The sequence below is a fragment of the Talpa occidentalis genome, unplaced genomic scaffold, assembly GCF_014898055.3.
Source record: "Talpa occidentalis isolate TD23 unplaced genomic scaffold, MPIMG_talOcc4v2.1 talOcc4.12, whole genome shotgun sequence".
Lineage (NCBI taxonomy): Eukaryota > Metazoa > Chordata > Mammalia > Eulipotyphla > Talpidae > Talpa > Talpa occidentalis.
This window is the reverse complement of record NW_023601212.1, coordinates 81,317,292-81,340,755: the sequence shown is the minus strand read 5'-3', so window position 1 is coordinate 81,340,755 and position 23,464 is coordinate 81,317,292. Positions and strand designations below refer to the sequence as shown.

The following is a 23,464-nucleotide window of genomic DNA, read 5'->3' as shown; positions in this document are numbered from 1 at the left end:
GGAGGCCGGAGTCCATACAGCAGCGCGTTTTGAGCGAGTGAGTGTCGGGCTTCAGCGATCCCGGGCCCCACGGGAGAAGGGGTGGGTAGTCCGGCCGTCGCGATGGGAGACTCTGTGCGGCGGCGGAGTCGGGCTCAAGGGTGCGACGGCGCCCGGCGCCCTGGGTGAGGCACAGGACCCCGCTAGTGTTGGGGCCGCCCTGCCTTGGACTGCGGTCCGGGAGCGGCGCCCGGTTCCACGGCAGCCTCTCGGAGCTCTTAACCTGGCTGCTCCCCAACGGCCGCGCCCAGCCAGCCTCCAAGGGTAATAAGGCTTCTAATACCTTCTAGATTGGGAGCCTCTCGTGAGAAAGTGTTACCTACGCTTTTCCCCGTATCAGTGCCTTCTCCCCGACTTTCCTTAAATGATTGCCCTCTTTTGTGTGGTGTTCAGAAGACAGTTTTTAAAAAGATTTTTTATTTATTTATGCATACAAAAACTGGGACACAGGCCAGAGGTGTGGAGGGTGAGAGGATTCACCAGAGACAGAGTGGATAGCAGAACAGGCAGACTGACTGAAATACACTGCTGAGGGGAGCAGTGAGCACAACTGGAGAGGTCTGCTGCACCATCTCCCTGGCAGGGGATTGAACTCGTGCTGCAGTGACTGGGATAGTGCGGAGACTCAACCCCTGCACCACCTCGTTTGCCCCTCAGAAGATATTTTAAAAGAAGCCCTTGGCCTTGGAGCAGCTCTGGGGTTTGGACCACGTCATGGAGGAGTTGCCTGAGCAGATGTCCCGGGAGCCCGTGTCCCTCTCCCAACAGCAGGACAGCAAGGGCGAGGGGCTGACTTCGCTGGTTAATCTTCATCTATATTTTGTCCTTCAGCCGCGGCCCTGGATCAGATAGATACTTTAGTCTTACACTTAGAATTGTCCGGGTACAAAACTACTTTTTTGTTTAGCCAAAACTCTAGTATATATCAAGCCTGTGATTAATGTTTCCTTTGACTGTTGACCAGCAGCAACACTGTCATAGCGCTGTCTTGAAGATCTGTCATTCCAGCATCTGTTAAACTTCTTGGCTCTTGGAGCAGCTCAGTAAATGCTGTGTAAATAAACAAATGAATGAACCTAATTAAGAGTGACCCATACCCCCAAATACCAGGAAAAGAGCAGATTCCTCCTGTCACCCTAGCCAAGCTCCCCCTCCCTTTTAAAAAAAGATTTATTTATTTATACATACAAGAACTGGAGTACAGGCCAGAGGTGTAGCGGGTGAAAGGATTCAGCAGAGACAGAGTAGGAACAGAGCAGATTGACCGAAATACACTGCTGAGGGGATCAGTGGCGAGTCAGGAGAAGTCTGCTGCACCATGTGGGAAGCTCCCTTGCTGGGGATCGAACTCGTGCTGCAGTGGCTGCAGATAGCTTCACAGGTTGCATCTTAACCCCTTGCGCCACCAGGAAGGCCCCATTATCATTAGGGAAGATATATTTTCCACTAAAAGTCAGAACTGCAAGAGAGTATCTTGCCTGTGAAATACAATAGACAAGTCAGCCACCTGCTGATGGAGAATGAGGTTAAACTAGAAATATCCACATTTTAATTTCATTGCCATCTCATTATTATCTGGTATGTTAAAAAAATGGACTTGAATAATCTAATTGGGGACAAAGGTTTAGATAATCTCATTAATGACTTTGAGATGGCCTTTGTTGGGACGGGGGTTCCTTCATTCATTTGGCCTTCTAATTATGTGTTCAGGCTAATTTTTAACTCAACAAGTATTTGTAAAGTAGTTGTTATGAGGTGCTGAGATTAAGTTGAAAGCCTATTAAGCCCACCAATAGGCTTAAAGTTGAGTTGCAATAGTTGACTAAGAGAGACTCTGGGACAATTAACAATGTAGAGAAGAGTCCTGTGAACTGGACAGTGGCCCAGGAAGCCTTGGAAAGATGTATGAATTTGGCCTTGAAAACTTTAGAGGAAGAAAGGAATCAGATTTTATTTTTTTTTTTTTAAGATTTATTTATTTATGCATGCAAGAGCTGTAGTACAGGCCAGAGGTATGAGGGGTGAGAGGATTCACCAGAGACAGAGTGGGGAACAGAACAGGCAGATTGACCGAAGTACACTGCTGCGCCATGTGTGTTGCTCCCTGGCGGACCAGAGGATCGAATTCATGCTGCAGTGGCTGAGGACAGCTTCATAGGTTGTGTCTTAACCCCCTGCGCCACCAGGGAGGCCTGAAAGGAATCAGATTTTAGATGAGAGGCATAGGCCCTTACCACAGGCTCCCTGCTAGTCTTTACAAGAAGTGGCCATATTGCCTTCCTAAAATATTCATTCATGTTAGTTCAGTGTCCACTGAATTTAGTCTGTACTTCTTAGTATGTCAGAATGGGGGAGCGGAGTGGCCACACTTGGGCATGGGGTATCCAATAAGTGCATGTTCATTTTTGTGAAGGGAATATTTGATGGCTGGTGGCTGGGGTGGCATGGAGTGGATGGGACCAAAGTGAGCTTTGCTGGAAAGGTGGGTTAGCTCCTTGGCTGGGGATCGAATTCAGGCCATAGCACTGATAGCGCTGAGACTTAACCCCTAGGCTACATGGGAGGCCCTTATGCATTTTTAAAGTCTACTGAAGAGGTCTATACACTGTAAAGTTTATTGGAACAAAGAAATCGACATTTTCAGAGCCTCACTGAGGGGTTAACATTTCTGCAGACTGGGCCTCCACGGTGGCGCAGCTGGTTGAGCACTGTGCTGTGAAGCTGTCCGCAGCCTCTGTAGCACTGGTTCGATTCACGGCTGGCCAGTGAGAATCCCACATGGTGCAGCAGACCTCTCCTGTTGTGCCCGCTGCTCCCCTCAGCAGTGTATTTCGGTTGTCTGCCTGTTCTGCTCCCCACTCTGTCTCTGGTGAATCCTCTCACCCTCCCACGCCTCTGGCCTGTACCCCAGTTCTTGTATAAATAAATCTTTAAAAAAAAAAACACACATTTCTGCAGACCTCATCTCAGGCTGTGGAGATTTAGAGAAGATGCCTCTTAGTTCACACTCACTTTTCCTTGCACAGGTGATGCTGACTTTAGAGGACAGGACATAAGAGTTCACCTGGGCCATAGCCCCCACCTTGAACTCCCTGGGCTACTTGTTCATATTGCTGCTCTCCATCCTTCCCTTCTGGGTGCAACCTGTTTAACCCAATGGGTCCGAGGAATATTTTTCCGTGGCCTGTTTGCGAACTGCTTCCATGTCAAATGTTGGAAGCTTCAACCTCTATCCAGTAAGGAGGGATGGAGGTGGGGACAGAGGACTGCTTGGGGGCAGAGATGACAGGGCACATTCTGTAAGGGCATATTCACTGAGTCTTCACTCACCTGCAGTGAGAGGAAAGTAGGTGGCTGAAAGGGGGCCAATGTCATGTTGACCACCAGAGTCAGGAGCAAGTGTGTCAGCATCAAAGTTTATTTCTAGGGTGGGAGGGGATCCTGCACTAGCCTGTAGGGCTTAGCCACCTCTCAGGGCTGTCATGAGCTCATACAAACAGCACCTTTTGGGTAGAGCGTAGGCATCCTCCTGACCTTTCAAAATTCCTTGCAAAACATGGCCTAGAGGGTCTTCACAACCCTCCATGCTCATATTTATGCACATTTACTCAAAATTGTGGCTGGCAGTCCTGAGTACATTATCTGCAAAGTTGCCACCTCAACTGCCTGCATTAAAGAGGTGACCCCAGGAGACTTCGGGCCTATCTCTGGTAGTAGGAGAGGAAAAGTCACTTGGGGGAAGACGGGTCAGACCATCCATGTAAGCTCTTTGACCCAGTGTCCCTCAGACTTGGTACTACTGACCTTTTGGGCTGGATAATTTCCATTGTGGGGGCTCTCCTGTTTCTTGCAGGAAAGTTAATAGCACCTTAGCTCTCTTCTGCCCATTAGATGCCAGCTGCACGACTACCTCCTTAGTTGTGCCAACCAAAATTATCTCCTGGCACTGCCAAATATCCTCTTTGTTAAGGGGTGGGGGGCACAACGGTCCCCACTGGAGGACCACCTGTTTAACCCAACGGTAGATTCTAAAATACCTAGGCCTTCCACATCTGTCTCTTTGTCCCACCCCCAGCTGTCCATCCCTTCACGCTGAGGAGGGAATTCAAACTCATTTTAACATGAGTCGGAGTCATGCTAACAGTAATCATGCCTGTTACCAAGATTCTGGCTCTGCTATTCTGGAGTCTATTTGTTTCATTCTGTTAATAACAGTGGGATAATTAAATAGGAGTGTGTGGGTTGCCTGCAGCAGTTGGAACATATTGACCTCGCAAAATTCTGCTTTTCTACTGGCAACTTAGTGTAACCAGTTCAGATGTGATTCTTCACTTTACCATGTGCAACAAATTTTATCACATTTAAAGTTTTTTAAGGGCAACTTACATAGAGGGGTCCGTGCAGCCTTGAACTGTGGGCAGGACAACACACCTCCCACCCTGTAGTTTGAGCTACTCTAATGTGGCAGTGTTACCCAATTCCCCACGTTGTGTCCATCGTACAGTTAAGACCAAATCACTGAAACACTGGTTCTTGGAACAGAGAAAGTTTATGTGAGTAGACACCTACCGAAAAGACAGGAGAAAAGTTCTCAAATCACTCCTCTTGTGGTCAGCAATGTTGCACTTTATGTGGGGTCTGGGGTTGAAAACAATGGATTTCAATTCTATTGCCTGAGGAGTGGGGTAGGGGCAAAGAAATGTGGACTTGGCTGAAGTTCATTTGGCTAGGCCTTACATGGAAAATTCACCTGGCCTTGGAGCACAGCTTAAGGTTAGTCTAAAAGCCTCCAGGCTTTGATGTGTGAGTAAAAGCAAGTCTCAGGGAAAGATACGTTTTTTCTTTCTCTTGTACTGTTCTGGTCTGAAGGCAATTTAACCATTTGGCCTCGGTTTCGGGCATGCATCAATTTCCCGCCACGCACTGCACTGGTCCTGCTCCCTCTGCTGGGGGCTCTCTTACCTACCTTTTGGATCCACCTTCAAATCTGAGTTCAGGTGCCCGTTCCTCCACCCCTCCCACACCGGCTGCAGGCCCCGCGTTCTTAGGTGAGTTCCTAATGCTGGTGCTCCTCTCCGAAGCCCTTGGTCCCTACGCCGTGCACGGGGCCCCACGGGGACTGGAATAAACACATGTTGATTGACCCACTGGGCTCCACAGCCCCTTGAGCGACGCACTGGGTCTGGAAGAGCCTTCCCACAGGGGAGAGCAGGAAGAGAGGTGGAAGTTGCCACCGGCCGAGCGGCCTAAGGGGAACAGCTGGCGGCGGAAGAGCTCCTCGCGGCAGCCTGCTCGTTTGAGGAGTCGGCCTGGACAAGCGACCATAGAGACGTACTGACCTCCAAGCGTCCTAGAGAGGAAACGGAAACGTCCTTTTCTGGCGCACCTGTCTGACAGCGTCTGCAACCCATTTCCGGCCAGTCGAGGGCACGGCAGTTCGGCGCGGGTCGGAGAGCCGGGTCTGGGCTGCGGCAGGCTGCTGGCGGGGTGGACCGGGGCCCGGGGCTGGGCTGTGGGGCCGCTGCGGGTCTGGGCGGCGTCAGAGCTGGACGTGCGGGCGGCGTGTCTCCCCGGAGCTGCCTCCCGCTGCGCCGAGGCCCTCCGGGTCGGGACGTGGGGCCACGCAGCGGTAGGCTCAGGTAGGAGCGAGGCTGATCCCGCTCGGCCAGGCTTGGCTTAAAGCTGGGTGTCCACCCACCTGAGACCTTGAATTGCAGCAGAACCCTCTGGAAAGTGAAAGTAGTCTTTTTAGAGCGAGACGTAGAACACTCATTTAAAGAGTAGCCTAATTGTCAAGAGCCAGCATTAAAAGATTGAATGAGGACCTCATTCAGGGAATCCGGTAGACGGGGACGTATTCCACTACAGTGCGATGGATTCAGTAACGCAGGGAATTAATGCAACAGTTGGAAAGTTTTGAAGGCAAAATCTCCGTTGATGCGGCAGAGAAAATGAGTAGATGGAAAATGTAAAATAGGTTTAGGAAGGGTAGATAAATACACAAATACCGGTAGAACATTAAGCAGCATTTTTGGGCTTTCCTCATTCTCTGTTCGATTTAGGGTGATCCCTCTCTAAAACCCAAGTCCCTGCCTGTCTTTGGACTTCAGGTCTGTCTGTTACAGGACAGGGAGAGGGGTTTTATATCGGGGCTGCTCCGTAACATGTCCTCCCAGTCTAAGTTTCTTCACCCCAGCAATTAAATAGTACTCATCCTCCAGTCTAGTACTTGCCTTTTCTTTCTCATCAGTACTTGAACCTCATTAATCTTTCTTTCTCCCTTTGATTTCCCATTTTTCTCATCTACACCACATTTTTCGGGAGGTAGATCGTGGCCAGCATTTAACTGCTTATATCTTCGGTCTCCATGTGAAAAGTAGGGGGAGTAGTACTCACGGAAATAATTGTAAGTTTTAAATGGAAGTGTTTATCTGCTTTCTAAATGGTCAAACCTTTGCCAGTTACAAAGTCTTCAATCTATTATGATAATAGTTGCTCTGTTTTCTTTAGGTTGAATACATCCTCACATCCAAGCCAGCAAGTCTATTGGTTTTACCTACCAAAAAGAAAAAAAAAAAGTCTTGACTTGGCTACTTTGCCACTACCCTTCTTTAAGCCCCTATCATCTCCTGCTTGGACCCCTGTAAGTGCTACTTGCCTTCTTATCCCCTCTAATCTAGTCTCTATTGTTAATCAACAGGCAGAATTAACCTTTGCAAAATATGTAGCTTCTTACTGAAATAAATAAGAGTAATGTTCATAATTGGTTTCTGAATAATTTGTTTTTTGCCTACTTCTGCCTCCTCTTGTGCAACCATTTCCCTCCCTCCCTCTACTGAAGCTGCTCTGTGCTTTGGCTTTGACAGGCTTGCAGAGTAATTTCTAGCTTTAAAACTTTTGCTTGGAATGCGCTTTGAATGTTTGGCTGTTTCTCATCCTTTGGGTCTTAGCTCTTCAGAAAAATCTTTAAGTAGATCATCCCATATTAATACCCTACTTGTTAACTTACTGGAATTTTTCTCTATTTATAATTTTGTTTGCTTACATTTGATTTTTTCTGTCTTCTGTGCTAGTATATGAGTATGAAATAGTAAGGGCCTTGCTTATCTTGTTACCTATTTCTTGTTTCTGTGGGCTTGGCATATATGTATGTATTCAATGTATATTTCCTTTAGTGTTAGAAGGGTGAGCTCTTGTGATCGACCTAATTATAACCCATCTTACATTATTTTCTGACGATAGGGTTAGCTCCCTCATGAGATCGTATGTTATTTGTGGGTGGAAGCTATATATTTTCAATTTCCCCTCCGCACATAATAAGTGGTGCGCATATATTTATTGAGTTGAATTGACATGCTTTTCAGGATGTATGTGCATACAAGAGCTGGGGTACAGGCCAGAGATGCAGGGGGTAAGAGGATCCAGAGACAGAGTGGGGAACAGAACAGGCAGATTGACTGAAATACACTGCTGAGGGGAGCAGTGGGCGAGATAGGAGAGGTCTGCCTCGCCATGTGGGTTTCTCCCTGGCTGGCCCCAGGATCAAACTTGTGCTGCAGAGGCTGCGGATTGCTTCATAGTGCAATGCTTAACCCCTTGCGCCACCAGGGAGGCCCTATGTTCAGTTTTTTAAAGGTACCTTATTACTATGTGCTCCAGCAAACTTTTCATTGCTACAGAGATAGAACTGGGATGGACTGACTCTTTTTTTTTTTTTTGTCTCATTTGTGCTGCCATCATTGTCTGTCTTATCTTCCCAACAGATCTTCAGTCTTCTGTGAGGGAACTTGAAGATGCTTAAAGAGCGTCCAGGGATGGCAGAAGATCCTCAACAGCAGTTGGGTGTTCCTGTGGTAAAACTGGAGAAAGAGTTGCCCTGGGGCAAGGGAAGGGAGGACCATAGCCCTGAGTCTTTTCGTCTGAGGTTTCGGCAGTTCCGCTACCAGGAGGCAGCTGGTCCACATGAAGCCCTCAGGGAACTCCAGGAGCTCTGTCGCCAATGGCTGAGGCCTGAGCTGCACACTAAGGAGCAGATCCTGGAGCTGCTGGTCCTGGAGCAGTTCCTGACCATCCTACCCCGGGAGTTCTATGCTTGGATTCGAGAGCATGGCCTGGAAAGTGGCAAGGCCCTGGTCGCCATGGTGGAGGACTTCACAGAGAGAGCATTGGAGGCCAAGGCGGTGGGTGAGAAGGGGGTATTGGGGTCTTATTTTGTTGGTGTGGGAAGGGAAGATTTAACAAATTGGAAGATTTAAGGAAGCAGTAGATGTGGCGTAGAATCTCCTTCCTCTGCTCCCAGACTCCTTGAGGTAATTTTTGAAGGGCAGTGGCATATTCAGCAAGAAAAGCCATTCCCAGGGAAGATGCAAAACCTGTGGAAGGGCCTTTAGCTTCTCTTTGGTCATCAGCGCAGAGACCTGTCATGTTTCTGTGAACCTGCCAAGGAGAGAAGATGTAATCGACTTCAAGGTCCCCAGTAGACTCGTTCTTTGGGCAGAAATGTGTGGAAATGCAGGGAATTCCACTTGGTGAATATTCTTACTTGGAAGAGCTGTCCGTGACAGTGCTGTTTCCACATCTGCATGTCAGCTCCTATGCTCCAGTGATTCTGTGGTATTGTTCTGGTCACACCAAGTAACTGTGTCTCAGCTGCTTCCTGGGGACTCTGCCCATATCTCTGCTGCTCCCTGCTGGATGTTGGCTGGAGATGGAGAGTGCATCACCAAATGTTACTGTTTTGCTTGCAGATAACAATCATTCTTCAGTTTTTTCCCCACTGCAGTTACCCTGACTTCTTGTATAATCCCAGGAGAGTTGTTTTTGTTTGTTTTTTTTAACTTCCAACTCAAGAATTAAGAAGTGGGTCAGGAATTGCCTTGTTTTTGTGAATAAGTTGCATTGTGAGTCCTTTTGACTTTTCTTCCTATTTTTAGGGCGTGTTTTTCTCTCCGCTACTTCACTGCATTTTGTGTTTTTTATTTCAGCTTCTGTAACTGGGGAATTTTTTTCTAGCAGTGAGTGTTTTAGAGCAAAATCTCAACAAAATAATATTTAGATGCTCTGATATTCATTTTACAATTGATCAGTATTGAGGCAGACAGAATGGAGCCCTTGTAAAAGGCATGGACACATAGAAGTTGCTGAGAACCTGATAAAGTGAGCTTAACTTCCTTTTTACCTTCTCACTGATAGCCTGGGAAGAACTGAGCCAGCTTTTTCATCCTCTGTCTTGTAGCTGGAATGGTTCTTTTCTTGGCTTTCTTTTTAGGATTTAATTTCCTTTATAACAGCCTTCCCCAGGCCATATTCTAATAGGTGTTGGGGACTGTTCATAGGTTCCATGCCACTTGCAGGGCGACCAGGAGGAAGTAACACTTTGCAGAACCCCTTGGGAACCAAGTGGCCATCTGGGGCCAGTGGAGGTCAAGCCTGAATGGGGGATGCCTCACGGAGAAGGAGTTCAAGGCCTAGACCAAGGCACTGAGGAGCAACTCAGTCAAGACCCTGGAGATGGGACGCAGGCCTTCCCGGAGCAGGGTAAGCTGCAGCAGTACCCAAGCAAGAATCTAGGAAATGATGCATTTTGCCTTCCCCCTCCACTTCCTTTTACAAAATCAGCAATTGATAGCTAAGTTACCTCCAAGGTGTAATTCTGAATTTTCCTGGCTACTTCCTTGACCTCTGTAGGAAACAGATGAAGTGACATTGTTTTCTGTAGCTTGACTTCCTGATTTCTGCAGGGAAGATCATGTTCTCATATCTTCTTTTCTCCTTTCCCTTAAATCCCTTTCAGAAATCTCTAAGCTATATGTAATTGATGTATAGGAATATTTTTTAAGGGGTCAGACAAACCATATCCCTAAAAATCATCTGTGACTATTGTGTTACTGAATCTCAAAAGGGATTATGCCCATAGTGTGACTAGGGGCTTGCATAACCTTGAAGGGACAAGGCATATTGGGTTGGGGCCATCTTCCCAGCTGAGAACAGATTAGGATGTACCTGTGCCCCTGTCTGTCTGGAGTCTTCTTACCACTCTTGGGCTTCTGTTCAGGCAGTGGACATCTCTGAACGTGCTAACTGTACAACAGCACTAATCCTTCTCATGCTTTATTCCCCTGCTCAGCTCTGCCTATTCTTCAAGCTGGTCCTGGACTCCCTGCAGTGAACACCAGAGACCAAGAGATGGCAGCTGGGTTCCTCACAACTGGATCCCAGGTGAGCTGTGCTTCTGCCCTTCTGTGAATCATAACATTGTTTGAATGAGAGTCACTCTCCCATGGATTTCTCTGCACAACAGAGTGCCATCCCCAAAGTTAAATCACTTTATTTTTCTTATTCTGTGAACATGACAGCTTTGTTTTCTTCACTTTACCATTCCATTGTTAATTTGAATTGAGCCTTATGCCTTTGGGTTTAGGTGTAAGGCTCAATCCGGTCAGTTGTATTAGTCTTGAAATTTTTTTAAAATTGACTCAGTGTTATAATTGTGAGGAGGAAGACGTTTCTGATAGAAACCCTGTAGGTGTGAACTAGGCTGTGGTGGTTGGCCAGTACTTCTATGACTCCTCCTGCTCTTCTTCCTTTGTCCCTCCTCTTCCTGCCATATCAGCAGGAATATAGCCGGCTCAAGTGGGGGCTCCGGGGGTTGCTGAGCAGATTGGTTTCTCTGGCCCCTGCTCTGACCACACCAGGAGTTTTGGTCTTGTTAGTACTTCTTAGCCTGCCATAAACAGTACAGCTAAAGCCTTGAAGGGGCTCTCTTGCCATATCATGGGATGCTGAGTGTTACTAGGGAGATGTGAATTTCCAGTGCGTCAACCTTTTGGAAAGCAATCCTTATAGAAGGAAAGCTGTCACTTGGCAGAAACAAGAAGTGAGTCAGGTCTGATCTAGTTTAAACAGTAATTGGACAAAATTTGATGCCTGTGTCACTTCCTTTTCCTGTTTTCCAAGGGTGCCATTTAAAGAAGATACAGAATGACAGCAGCATTTTTTTTTAGTATTTCTTTGAATTTTTAATTTTGTATTTATTTATTTTTATTTTATATTTATTTATTTATTTTTAATTTTATTTTTATATTCCCCATACAATTGCAACCCCCTTATTTTTTGACTCCAGTCCCTTCTTTCCTCCCCCCCTCCCCTGCCCCCAGTGTGTCTCTGGTTCATAGTTGTTTGTTGATTTTGATTTTTTCCTTTTTATAGTTATTCTTTTTCCTGGTCCCTTATTTAGGTTTTCTAGATTCCTGCTATGAGCGAGACCATCGAGTATTTTTCTTTTTCTTTCTGGCTTATTTCACTGAGCATGATCCCTTCCAGCTCCATCCATGTTGCTGCAAATTGCATGTGTTTATTTTTTTTGATTGGACAGTAGCATTTTTAAATTGGTCAGATCCTCCCACTACTGCAATAGTTCTTTACGGTGTGGTGAATGACAAAGCCTGTATTTTTTTTTTTTTTTTTAACAAAGCCTGTATTTTAATGGGGCATCATTCTTACGACAGGGATTGCTTGAATGTTTCCTGGTCTCTAAGAGAAAATTCTAGATTGGGGGATAGACAGCAGCTCCAGGCTCTAATGAGCTTGAGGATTGAGCAGAGGTTATTGAAAAGTGGAAATTGGATTCTGTGGTTTTAGCTACAAGCTAAGTGCCAGCAGCAGAGACTCAAACTTGCAAAGACTCAAACAAATCTGTTACGTGTCATTAAATTTTCAAGAGCTAGGCACCTCTGTGCCTAAGACCAAGGGCCTGGGGACTCCAATTCCTCTGTCTTGTTGTTCTGTTCTTCCCTGTTGTTCTCTAAGTTCTCTCCTGCCTTTAGACTATTTCTGCTATAAAGAAATAACTTCTGTTGTTTCAGGCATTGGGACCGTTTAAAGATATGGCCTTGGCCTTCCCCGAGGAGGAGTGGAGACATGTGACCCCAACCCAGATAGACTGCTTTGGGGAATATGTGGAAGCACAGGACTGTGGGATCGCACATCCAGGTAAGACTGTTTCCATCCCACAGGTAAGAAATGGAGGAGTTTTGAAAGCTATAGGTCAGGACACTTGCCCTTGTCCCACATTTCAGAAGTTGGTGCTATTGACAAAGACAGTGGTTTCATGCAGATGAGTAAATGGGTCTAAGGAAAGGTCATGGCCTGAGGGGTGTAAGCATCTGTCTAGTGCGTTCTTTTTTTTTTTTTTTTTAAAGATTTTTTTTTTAATTTATGCAAGAGCTGGGGTACAGGCCAGATGCGCAGGAGGGTGAGAGGATTCACCAGAGACAGAGCGGGGAACAGAACAGGCAGACTGACGAAATACACTGCTGAGGGGAGCAGCGGGCGAGACAGGAGAGGTCTGCCACGCCATGTGGGATTCTCACCGGCCGGCCGAGATCAAACCCGCACTACAGAGGCTGTGGACAGCTTCACAGTGCGGCACTCAACTGCCTGCACCACCAGGGAGACCCATGTCTAGTGCATTCTTCATTAAGAGAGGGAGAGGACAGTGGCTGAGAAAACACGAGGTAGCTATTCCGGCTCTGATGAGACAGGTCATTTGTTAGGACTACCCAGGTACCTGGTCTGTCCATGATGGAAGCATGCTGAGCACTTGAGAGCCTGAGAAAAACAGCAAAAGCTGAGCTCTTTGGGTCATTTGCTTAGCAGGTGTTTATTAAGTGCCCCCTGTGTACAGGTCCCAAGTTGGTATCTTTGTGTAAAGGCAGAGCTAAAGAACGTGAAATCTCGGCATGCAGTGTGGGTACAGGTGGCACAAGGTCGCTGCGGTAGGGTTGTAGAAGTAGGAGGGATGGGTGTGGGCCTGTAAGAACAAGCAGAGCATCACCTGCATGTCTCAAGTGGTATCTGGGCTTCAGCTGAGCTTGGAGCTGCAGGACACTCTGAAAGGACACTGCTGTGAAAGGCATTCACAGAAAGAGCAGCAGCAGCGAGAGAAACTGGGAGGGGAGTGTGAAGGGAAGTGTAGGGTGAGGGCCCAGCTGGGAAAGCCAGCAGGGTGCACTACAGGCACCTAGGAACTAGCCAAATGAAGAGCAGTGTGGGAAGTCTCTGGGCTGAATGGGGAGAATAACTGGGAGAGTAGAAGAAACGTGGCTGGGAAGGCCCCTCTCCTACGTTCCTGCATGTCCCTTCTCATCACGCTGTAAGCTGTGTACCGACCACTCATAAGTCCTGACTCACCTGGCCTTTTTTCATCTTGAAATATGTTGAGAGAGGTGTGAGAGTGTCATGCTTCCTACAGAGAACCCATCATGACTTCACCACTTCCTTGTGTCCCTAGGCATCTCACCTGACCTTTTTAGGACTCCGTTTCCTTCGTTGTAAAATGGGGATATATACAAACCACCATCTCATGACGTGAGGATTAAATGAGATAATGAATCTAAACATTTGATAAATATGGTAGTTCTAGATACTTTTTATTATTTATGTAAATGTTAAGCAATTCCTTTCAGTCAGTCAGCACATTCATTCACATTTCCCTTAGCTCCATTCCCTTGTACTTGCAGTTCTTGCATTGACAGCTGTATGGGATTGAGCCTGAGACAGTAAATACAGGTTCCATTACATGTAATATCTAGCTCATATTCACGTTTTCCCAGTGTCCAGGTATGCATTGCAATTAGTTTTAATTTTATTGGTCATACCAGCTCAAAACTGGAAACTACCCAAATGAATATCAGTAATATATTACAGTGTTGTTCTGTACACCGGTGAAAAAGAATGTAGTGTAACTACAGCTATGCACAATTGGGTGAATCTTGAGCAGAAGAGGCCAGAGGCGGTGTATGAATCAGTCACATCATGCTCAAGAGCAGGAAGAGATATTTTATGGTGCTAAAAGTCTGGGTAGCATGTTACCCTGGGACAGGATATTTGTCACTGGAAGGGGTGGGAGAGGGATTTCTGGGGACTGGTAACGTTCCTTGAACTGGATGCAGCTTACATGACTGTTCATTATGAAAATTCTTTGAACTCTACATTTGTGTCTTGTACACTTTAACCTTTATGAAAGTTTACGGAAAAACACATGAGAAGTGATTACTGTACCCTTCAAATTTTATCAAGTCAGGAGGCATGTAATATATCTGTTCTCTTCTTATCTTAAAATGACCTTGACTGAAAGGCTGTGTTGTTCTTTTAAGCACATTTGTCAGTTCCCTCTTGGCTCTCTCTATTCCCTCTTATCTTTTCTCCTCCTTTTCTTATTCTTTCACAACAATTGTTCTGTTAATTTAGAGAGAGTGTGAGAGTGGTTATAGAAGAGCTTCTGGAAGGACTAAGTTATTTCAGTGCTAGGAATCATGCCATTGTAGAGGCTTAATGGTGCAAGTATGTCAGTGACAGTCTGGCTTTCATCCACAGTCATTAAGCTTTATCCGTGAGTCATTTCCCATTCCAGGCTCCCAGGAGCCCCAGATTAAGAAATAAATTTAGGTGGAGGGAGCAACCTGAGCAGAGACAGCAGTTGAGCAAGTGGGTGGAGGATCCAGAGAACTGCAGATATTTCACCAATGCTGGAATAGGTTATAATCATTAGCAAAGAGGAAGCATCTCAATGAATGTAGAGGAGCATTTACAACAAGGTCTTGTGAGGGGGATGAGTTGCAGGATTAACAATGCTAGTGAATGCATGTGTCCTAAGAGACCTGGGGCAAGAGTCATCAGGGTGTGAGTTAGGGCCTAAAGGAAATAAAAGTCTGAATTAATACAAAGTTTAAGAGGGCATTACAGTTTGGTAGGCTATTCTGTAAAAAGGCATGGAGATGGTTGAAGACAAATGCCATAAACTAGTTGGCTTGAGCAAGAAGATTGATTTCTTACTACCCAGAAAACTGAGAAGCTCAAGGTGCCAGCGGAGTTGGTGAGGGTCTCTTCAGGTGGCCACCCCTTTGCCCTGTCCTCTCATGGGTGCTGGTGTTGGAGAGTAGTTGTGTCTCTCTTCTTCCTCTAAGGACATTATCCCATCATGAAGGATCATACTCAGGTGACCTGTGGGTGCGTGCAGAGAGAACTCTGGCTGCTTCCTCTTATGAGGACATTAAATCCATCATGAGGATCCATCCTCAAGACTGGGCCTAATTACTTACCCGCCTCCTAATGGCATCACAAATGGGACTTAGGGCTGCAGCCTCTGAATTTGGGAGGAGCACATACATTATGTACATAACAGAGATGGAAAGAAGTAAAGGAAAGCCTGATTTTAGAGCCAGTGAAAGCACAGTGTATTGAGCTTGTTGGTTAAAGGGAAGAAGGAGGAGTTGTTGGTGGGATATCCTTAGAAGACAAGTTCTAACCAGGTACTTTTTCTCTCAGAGCTACTTCAGAATCAGTCTATATCTCCTTTGTCCTATAGGAATTGGGAACAAGGAAAAGGAGGCAAAAACCCAGCCGGCAGATCTCAAAGGGGCGCTTGTTCAAATGACATCAGAGAGATTTGGGGAAGGTGCCCTCCAGAGCCCTGCACTGGGAAGAACCTGTGAGCCGGAGCCGGGTGGCTCTGTGGGAAACACGCCAGGGCTGCCTCCTCCACAGCAGGGTGTCATACCCTTGCCTGATGACCTCAAGACCCATGGCTCCTTCTGGAAGCCTTTTCAGTGCCCTGAGTGCGGAAAAGGCTTCAGTAGGAGCTCAAATCTCGTCAGACACCAGCGAACCCATGAAGAGGAGAAATCCTACGGCTGCGTCGAGTGTGGGAAAGGGTTCACTTTGCGAGAGTACCTTATGAAGCACCAGAGAACCCACCTGGGAAAGAGACCCTATGTGTGCAGCGAGTGCTGGAAGACCTTCAGTCAGCGGCACCACCTTGAGGTGCACCAGAGGAGTCATACTGGGGAGAAGCCCTACAAGTGCGCTGACTGCTGGAAAAGCTTCAGCCGAAGACAGCACCTGCAGGTGCACCGGAGGACGCACACTGGGGAGAAGCCCTACACCTGCGAGTGCGGCAAGAGCTTCAGCAGGAATGCCAACCTGGCTGTGCATCGGCGGGCACACACAGGGGAGAAGCCTTATGGTTGCCAGGTGTGCGGGAAACGGTTCAGTAAAGGGGAGCGGCTGGTCAGACACCAGAGGATTCACACTGGGGAGAAGCCTTACCACTGCCCAGCCTGTGGGAGGAGCTTCAACCAGAGGTCCATCCTCAATCGGCACCAGAAAACTCAGCATCGCCAGGAGGCCCCAGTGCAGTAAGGGTGCTCTGTGGAAACACCTGTTTTTACTAATAGAAGGTGCTGGAGGAGGGGGGACCATCAAGTAGATGGAGAGAGCTCAAGGGAGATGTCATTCATCTGGATTCCCTGAGGGCTTTGGGGCCTGGGGAAGTTGAGGCATGAAGAGGTACAGAAAGGCACCCTAATCTACTGCCATTCATTCTCAAACAGGAGAAGGGCAAGACCTGGCTGAGTTTCTGGAGAGCTCAGCTTCCTCTCTCTCTTACCCAAGTGGTGCTGACAGTTTCTCTTACCATCTTTTGGGGGAAAGATACCCTGTTTCAGTTCAGGTCAAGGTATTTCTCCTTCAGTGGCATGTTCATACCCACCTCCAGAGTCTGATAGTCAAGGCCAAATTTTGTTCCATGTTGGCAGTTTGGACCTCATTTTCCCAAGGGCTGTTCTGGAGGGCTGTTAACTCTCACTAACCCCCACTTCCAGTTGACAAGTGTTGAACACCTGGAAGTACCGTGAGTGAGATGGCTGAGACCTCATTCCCCCAGGGCCTGGGAATTAGCACAGAACCTGCACAGAACCGTTGATAACCGTGTGTTCTCAGTTACGTTTGTGGTAAGTGCTGTGCAGGGGAATGTTCTTGTGCTCAGTTGTTGCCCTGCCTGCTTGGGTGCTGGATCAGCTCCTTTCTCAATTGGTTGGGATCTTTCGGGCAGCCTTGTTCTATTTGTAGCCCTCCTTTTTCTCTGTAATGTTTACCCTCATCTGTAAAGTTTCCCCATTCCATTTTTCTCTGTACCGTAACAACTGTTTAGACCTCTGTTAGGAAATTAATATTTTGCTATTGATCACTGAATAAACGAGAGTATTTTAAAAAATATTCAATTCTGTATAAAGTTTAATTCAACGAGTCTGAAAGATGAACTAATATTAATACCCTATGTTGATGGCACTTTACAGTATTATGCTTTTCTCTGTTTTCTCACTTGATTCATCCCACAAATATTTAAAAGACCCAGGCATGTGTCATGTGCTCTTCCAGACCCTCTCGCTGCATCTCTGAATAAGATAGAGGGGAAGTTTCTGCCGTTCTGGAGTTTCCATTTCATTGAATGTATTTGCTCTTCAGAACCACCTGAGATGGAACTGTGGATGCTTCCATGAGCCCTCTGGACCTGGAATCTGAGCCTTGTCCTTGCTCCTGTCAACTTTCTGCCCTAAAAGGCATTTGCCACCTACCTCTTGTTACTTAATAGTGGCTGTCTTCCGTGCTCGAGATCCCTGTCATCTGAGAGGGGGTGGGGTCCTAGATGTTAGCCGGAGATGATGCGCTAGGAGCATCCTATTTTGCATGCGTGTCCATTCAGAAAAAATAACCACGTTTGTAGGCATTTTAAATACATTTCTCTAAAAATGAGAAGATACAATATTTGTAACTGTGTTCAAGCTTATATTACTTTACCGTTACTAAAAGGTTTCTTTTCTGTTTAAAATTTTGGAAACTGCTTAACTAGAATGGACTTTACTGCAGTGTTGCCTTTGAATGTTAGCTGCTGAGTAGCTTGTCTTTTTGTGGACAGTATTATAATTGCAAGATGTGATTGTCTTGTGGCGCCTCTTAATACTGCTTTAGTGGGATTTTTGTTTCCATTTTCCTGTGTAAATAACATAAATGGTAATGATTCTAACCGGAGAGTTGCATTCCTTAGTCAACTTTGAAACACAATTTATCACCCATTTCTTGGCAGAAAACAATGGTGTTTAATTTTGAATTAGCAAATGACCTCCTGGTCCTCATGCCCCCTCAGCTGTCCCTACAAGGCTGCACTAACCAGGGCTGCACCTTCTCAGTCATGTGAAATTCTGATGCAAATCAGTTCTTTTTTTCCTATGCTTCCCAGACCAGCCAGGAAAGTCCTAGAACCTCCTGATAGCCAAACCTAGTGGGAAGCTTTTCTTTGGCTTCTGCTTTCTGGTCTGTAGGATGCAGAGGCTGCCTTGGCCAGAGTTCGCCCTTCTCTGGGAGTTCCAGGGCAAGGCAGGGAGCATGGGACCACTAAGGGACGGGAGTCTCTCATTGGTAGTTCTTTTGTTTACCTGAATTTAATTCTCTTTGATCATTTGCTTACCAAAACAGGACTCATTTTGCAGCTGGTTGGAATCTCTTTAGATGAAGTTTCAGTAGCAGCCAGACCTTGCCATCTTCTCCTTTTTTTTTTTTTTTTTAAAGATTTATTTATTTATTTATACAAGCACTGGGTACAGTCAGAAGCGCAGGAGGGTGAGAGAATTCACCAGAGCCAGAGCAGGGAGCAGAGCAGGCAGAAGGACCGAAGTACACTGCTGAGGGGAGCAGCAGGCGGCAGGAGAGGTCTGCGTGCCATGTGGGACCCTCCTCCAGTGGCCGGGGAGCAGCCGGGAATCGAACCAGCACTGCAGAGGCTGTGGGCAGCCTTGCAACCCAGCGTTCAACCTCTGCGCCACCTGGGAGGCCCTCCTTTTTTTTTTTTTTTTTTAAAGATTTTATTTATTTATACAAGAATCGGGGTATAGGTCAGAGGCACGGGAGGGTGAGAGAATTCACCAGAGACACAGCGACGAGGAACAGAACAGGCAGACTAACGAAATACACTACTGAGGGGAGCAGCGGGCGAGGCAGGAGAGGTCTGCCGCGCCATGTGGGTCTCTCCCTGGCTGGCCGGGAATTGAACCCATGCTGCAAAGGCTGCAGACAGTTTCACAGTGCTGCACTCAACCCACTGCGCCACCCGGGAGACCCCATCTTCTCCTTTTTGGCTCCCTCGCTTTGAGGCCCAACTTTATACATAATGCCTCAAAAAGTATCAATTAAGAGAGTTTTCGTATGGAATTATAATGGCCTTATTTTTGATATCTATTCAAATGTCATTTATCACCTATATTTGTTATCACAATATTAGTTTCATACCTAAAAAAATGAACAATTCCATGTTTCCCAATTAATTTTTAAAAACCTGCATAATTTTCTGAAGTCTTCAAGTTGAGATCTCTATACTTTGTAATTGGTTGCTTTCTCTAAGCCTAATTTATAGTTTCTGTCCATTTTTTCCCTCTTAAAATTCATTCATTTAAATAGCTCGGTTATCCTATAGGGTTTCTTACATGTTATATTTTGCTATTTGTACATTATAATTTTAATGTGATGATGTTGCATGGTAATAACCGTGATGTCACAATATATCTCTACATTCTGTATTAACTAAAAAATAACAGGTCTAGAAATATAAGTAGTTTCATATCTCACATTTTTTGGCAAGAACACATAGATAACTGGTTGTTTTTATATGATGTTAGCTGCCTCAATTCATTATTTCATTATTTCTGTAAATAATTCTTCATTTATTGGAATGCTTCTGTAAGAGATTTCCACTCATTAGCTCTCAGATTACACTTAGATACAATTCAGACAGAAAGGGAAATTCTTGGTTTTTCCTTTTAGTTACTTGTTTTCACAATGATGAACTGACTGTTTTGCTTCCTGTGAGAGTGTTCAGTTATTTCTTTTTTTTTTTTTTTTTTAATAGAAGCACGTTTTATTTATTTATTTATTTGTTTGTTTGTTTGTTTATACATGCACTGGGTACAGTCAGAAGCGCGGGAAGGTGAGAGAATTCACCAGAGCCAGAGCGGGGAGCAGAGCAGGCAGAATGATGATGTACACTGCTGAGGGGAGCAGCGGGCGGCAGGAGAGGTCTGCTCGCCATGTGGGACCCTCCTCCAGTGGCCGGGAAGCAGCCGGGGATCGAACCGGTGCCGCAGAGGCCGCAGGCAGCTTCGCAACCCAGCGCTCAACCGCTGCGCCACCAGGGAGGCCCTCAGTTATTTCTTAAATCAAGAAGCATTTATAGATTTAAATGTTTGATATTGGTTAAGCTATTGCAGATGTTATTGATGTGCAGGTCATTTCACTTTTGGCCAGTGGGAGCTTCTTACACTTGACAGGGGGCTCCTTTTTACACAGTCCCAGTCGTCTTGATAGCTTTTTTGCTTTCTGGTATGACAGATGTTTGAAACACATTAGTATATTATCTGCCCCTTTTGAGAATGAAGGCTAGTGCTGTTATGTTGGGACAATGGGGTAAACCGGGACTTCAAGGCAAATGGACTTTTGTTCACCTTATAGCAGTCATATGTGGCCAGGTGTCTACAGTTCCCTCACATGGGGGTAATGCAGTGCACTTTCAGGGCCTGGCTGCATGTGCCTGATGCTGTGATGACGAGGGCGCCATTTCCAGAGGTATGGTTTTTGTAAAAGAAATCTCTTCCTATTCCCCGAGTGACGACAGAACTAACTAACTTGGCTGCCCAAGGTATGTCCTAGGGAGCTATTGCAATAAAAAATTGCTCTCAAAATGTTTGCCATGAATGTTGTCTGCAGCCTGACTAACTGCTTAAATACATTCAGTGCTTACTTTATCCCAGCCTAGGAATAGAAGAGCTATTGTTTCTTAAAAAATAAACTGATTTCAAATCCCTTCTCCACCCTGTAACATAAGATGACACTCCACTTCTGAGACAGAGAAAGTAACTGGTGAAAATGTTTCTTCACAGTATACTTTTTTTTTTTTAAAGATTTATTTATTTATACATACATACATACAAGCACTGGGTACAGTCAGAAGCGCAGGAAGGTGAGAGAATTCACCAGAGCCAGAGCAGGGAGCAGAGCAGGCAGAAGGACCGAAGTACACTGCTAAGGGGAGCAGCGGGCATGGCAGGAGAGGTCTGTGCGCCATGTGGGACCCTCCTCTGGTGGCCGGGGAGCAGCCGGGGATCGAACCGGCGCTGCAGAGGCTGCGGGCAGCTTCGCAACCCAGCCCTCAACCGCTGCGCCACCAGGGAGGCCCTCTTCACAGTATACTTTTAAACTCAGTATCTCAACCTTGGCACTATTGACATTGACAAAGACAACCTCTGTCTTGGCTGTTTTGTGCATTTGTAGCATCCTTGGCCTAAACTTACTGGATGCTAGTGGCATCCCCCAATTGCGACAACTGAGGATGGTTCCACACATTGCCAAATGGCCCCTGGGAGTGCAAAATTGACCACAATAGAACTACTGCTCTGGTATTCAGGATAGTAGCTGAAGTGAACCAGATGATTTAGCTATTGATAAACAGGACTGAAATTCCTATTTCCTGCTAAACTTAAAGCCTCAGGGCCTCCCCGGTGGCGCAGATGGTTGAGTGCAACACTGTGAAGCTGTCCGCAGCCTCTGCAGTGCTGGTTTGATCCCCGCCAGCTGTGGAGAGACCCACATGATGCAGCAGACCTCTCCTCTCTTGCCCTCTGCTCTCCTCAGCAGTGTATTTCGCCAGTCTGCCTGTTCTGTTCCCCGTTCTGTCTTTGGTGAATCCTCTCACCTTCCACACATCTGGCCCATATCCCGGTTCTTGTATAAATAAATAAATCTAAAAAAAAAAATTAATAAACTTAAAGCCTCAGGCTACCCTTTCTAGAAAACAAATTTATTAAAAATCGCTTGGGTTAAGTGTGATGCCAAGCAGAACCAATAACTTGTAAAATCTCAGGATAGGGTTCTGGAAATCTGTAACAAGCAATCTATGTGTTTGCTATGTAGGCAACCAGGCCCTCTGCTCTGGGTTCCTTTCAGGTAGGCACCTGCCATGAAGCCTCTGTCACAGTGAGCTTTTACCTGGGGTCCAGCTCCAACTTCACCTTCCCCAGTACATGCATGTGGGGGCGGGGAGGTCAGGGCAAAATTGAGCTTAGTGCAGCCAGTTTCTACGTTTTTTCCCCTCCATAATAGTGTCTTTAAGGCACACAGTAGACAGAACATATTAGAATAAGTGAGAGGCCTGGAATTCTATCATTTTAGTAGCTAGTGGGAGAAAAGAACACTGTAGCACTTGACCTGACTCTGGATCTGGTTGTCAGTTCTTATATTGTACCACCAATTCATTAAGACTAGATTCACTTGGAAATTCTACAAGCCAAGAAATGTGCACTTGTGCTGCCTACACAATTCTTCTCTCCTCCCACCCCTTATCTCAATAAATAATCTCAGGTAAAATTTGTTGTGAAGCAGGGAGAATAGGCAAAAATCTTTGTTATTGTTGGGAATTGAAACTGCTAGGAGACCGCAGGTGGAAAGAGCTGGGTAATTCAGATGCTATGCCTTGAAAAGCAGAGGGATGTAGGAGAAGCATATAGGTTTCCTGAAAGAGCAAATGGTTCCAATGAAAAGGCTGCTTCACCGCTGTGTGCATAAAACATGGCTCCATCATCTAAGTGGTCAGAGACAAAATGGCAGCAAGCTCTCTAGTGAAAACTGCAGTCTCTAGAGAAGGTGGTCAGTTAACTTTTAGATTGGGGATGGAGGAGGGAAAGGAAGTTTTTGAAGTTTGTATGTGCTTTTTGGCTCTTCCCTCCAGGAGTTAAAGGTGAGTATTAATGCCATTTTCTATGACTGAAAAATTCAATCGAATCATCTAGAAATTTCACTAACTTGGGCAAAAGGGCTAAGCACATTACAAGAAGAATAAAATGATAAGCAGCTTGTCATTGAGAGTCTTTGCAACCCTTTATTTCTAAGGGTTCCTGTCTCCTGAAAGGAATGGAAAATAAGTGATGAAAAAGTCAGCAATTAAAATAGTAAATAGATCAATAGGATAAAAGGCTCAGAAATAGACCCAACTCTCAATAGAAATCTGAATTTACAGAAATACTCTGTGTGTGTGCGTGTGTGTGTGTGTGTGTGTTACATAGAAATACACTGAAGGTGGCATCTTAAATCACTGGCAAAGATGGATTTAAAGAATGGTACTGGAATAATTGGATAACGTGGAAAAAGATAAAAATAGATTCATTTCTTACACTATATGCATCAATAAACTCCAAATTAATCTCAATGTAAAAAAACGGCAAGTAGATCATGTTTATTAAAAACAAAACTTTTTCCCTAAAAGAACAAGATACAGGCATTCTCTGTTATCATTCTTGACTTAGCATTTCACTAGAAATGCTGGTGGTGACTATCTAAAAGCAAAAAGAAAATACCTTTTTGCAAAATGTCTATCTTATAACTAAGCTATTAAAATAAATCATTACTAAAAATGAAGTTAGCTGATGAAAGCTACAAGCTGAGATGCCTCATAAAAATCAGTAAATTGGGCCTCCCCAGTGGCGCAGCGGTTGAGCGCTGGGTTGCGAAGCTGCCCACAGCCTCTGCAGCGCCGGTTCGATCCCCG

At 45.8% G+C, this 23,464-nt stretch overlaps 1 protein-coding gene across 3 annotated transcripts; it reads left to right on the top strand.

The window, feature by feature from the left end:
- Positions 1-18,299, top strand: ZSCAN25 (zinc finger and SCAN domain containing 25). Of its 3 annotated transcripts, none has more exons than XM_037507022.2 (6): positions 1-37; positions 7,803-8,219; positions 9,375-9,576; positions 10,166-10,257; positions 11,904-12,030; positions 15,407-18,299. In XM_037507022.2, exons 2-6 carry the CDS (start codon positions 7,833-7,835, stop codon positions 16,237-16,239), a joined length of 1,641 nt encoding a protein of 546 aa, XP_037362919.1. In that variant the 5' UTR covers positions 1-37; positions 7,803-7,832; the 3' UTR covers positions 16,240-18,299. The 3 variants fall into 3 exon arrangements, with proteins under 3 accessions (XP_037362919.1, XP_037362920.1, XP_037362918.1); XM_037507023.2 differs by lacking the exon at positions 1-37 and adding an exon at positions 5,004-5,087; XM_037507021.2 differs by lacking the exon at positions 1-37 and adding an exon at positions 5,597-5,678.
- Positions 18,300-23,464: the final 5,165 nt, after the last annotated feature.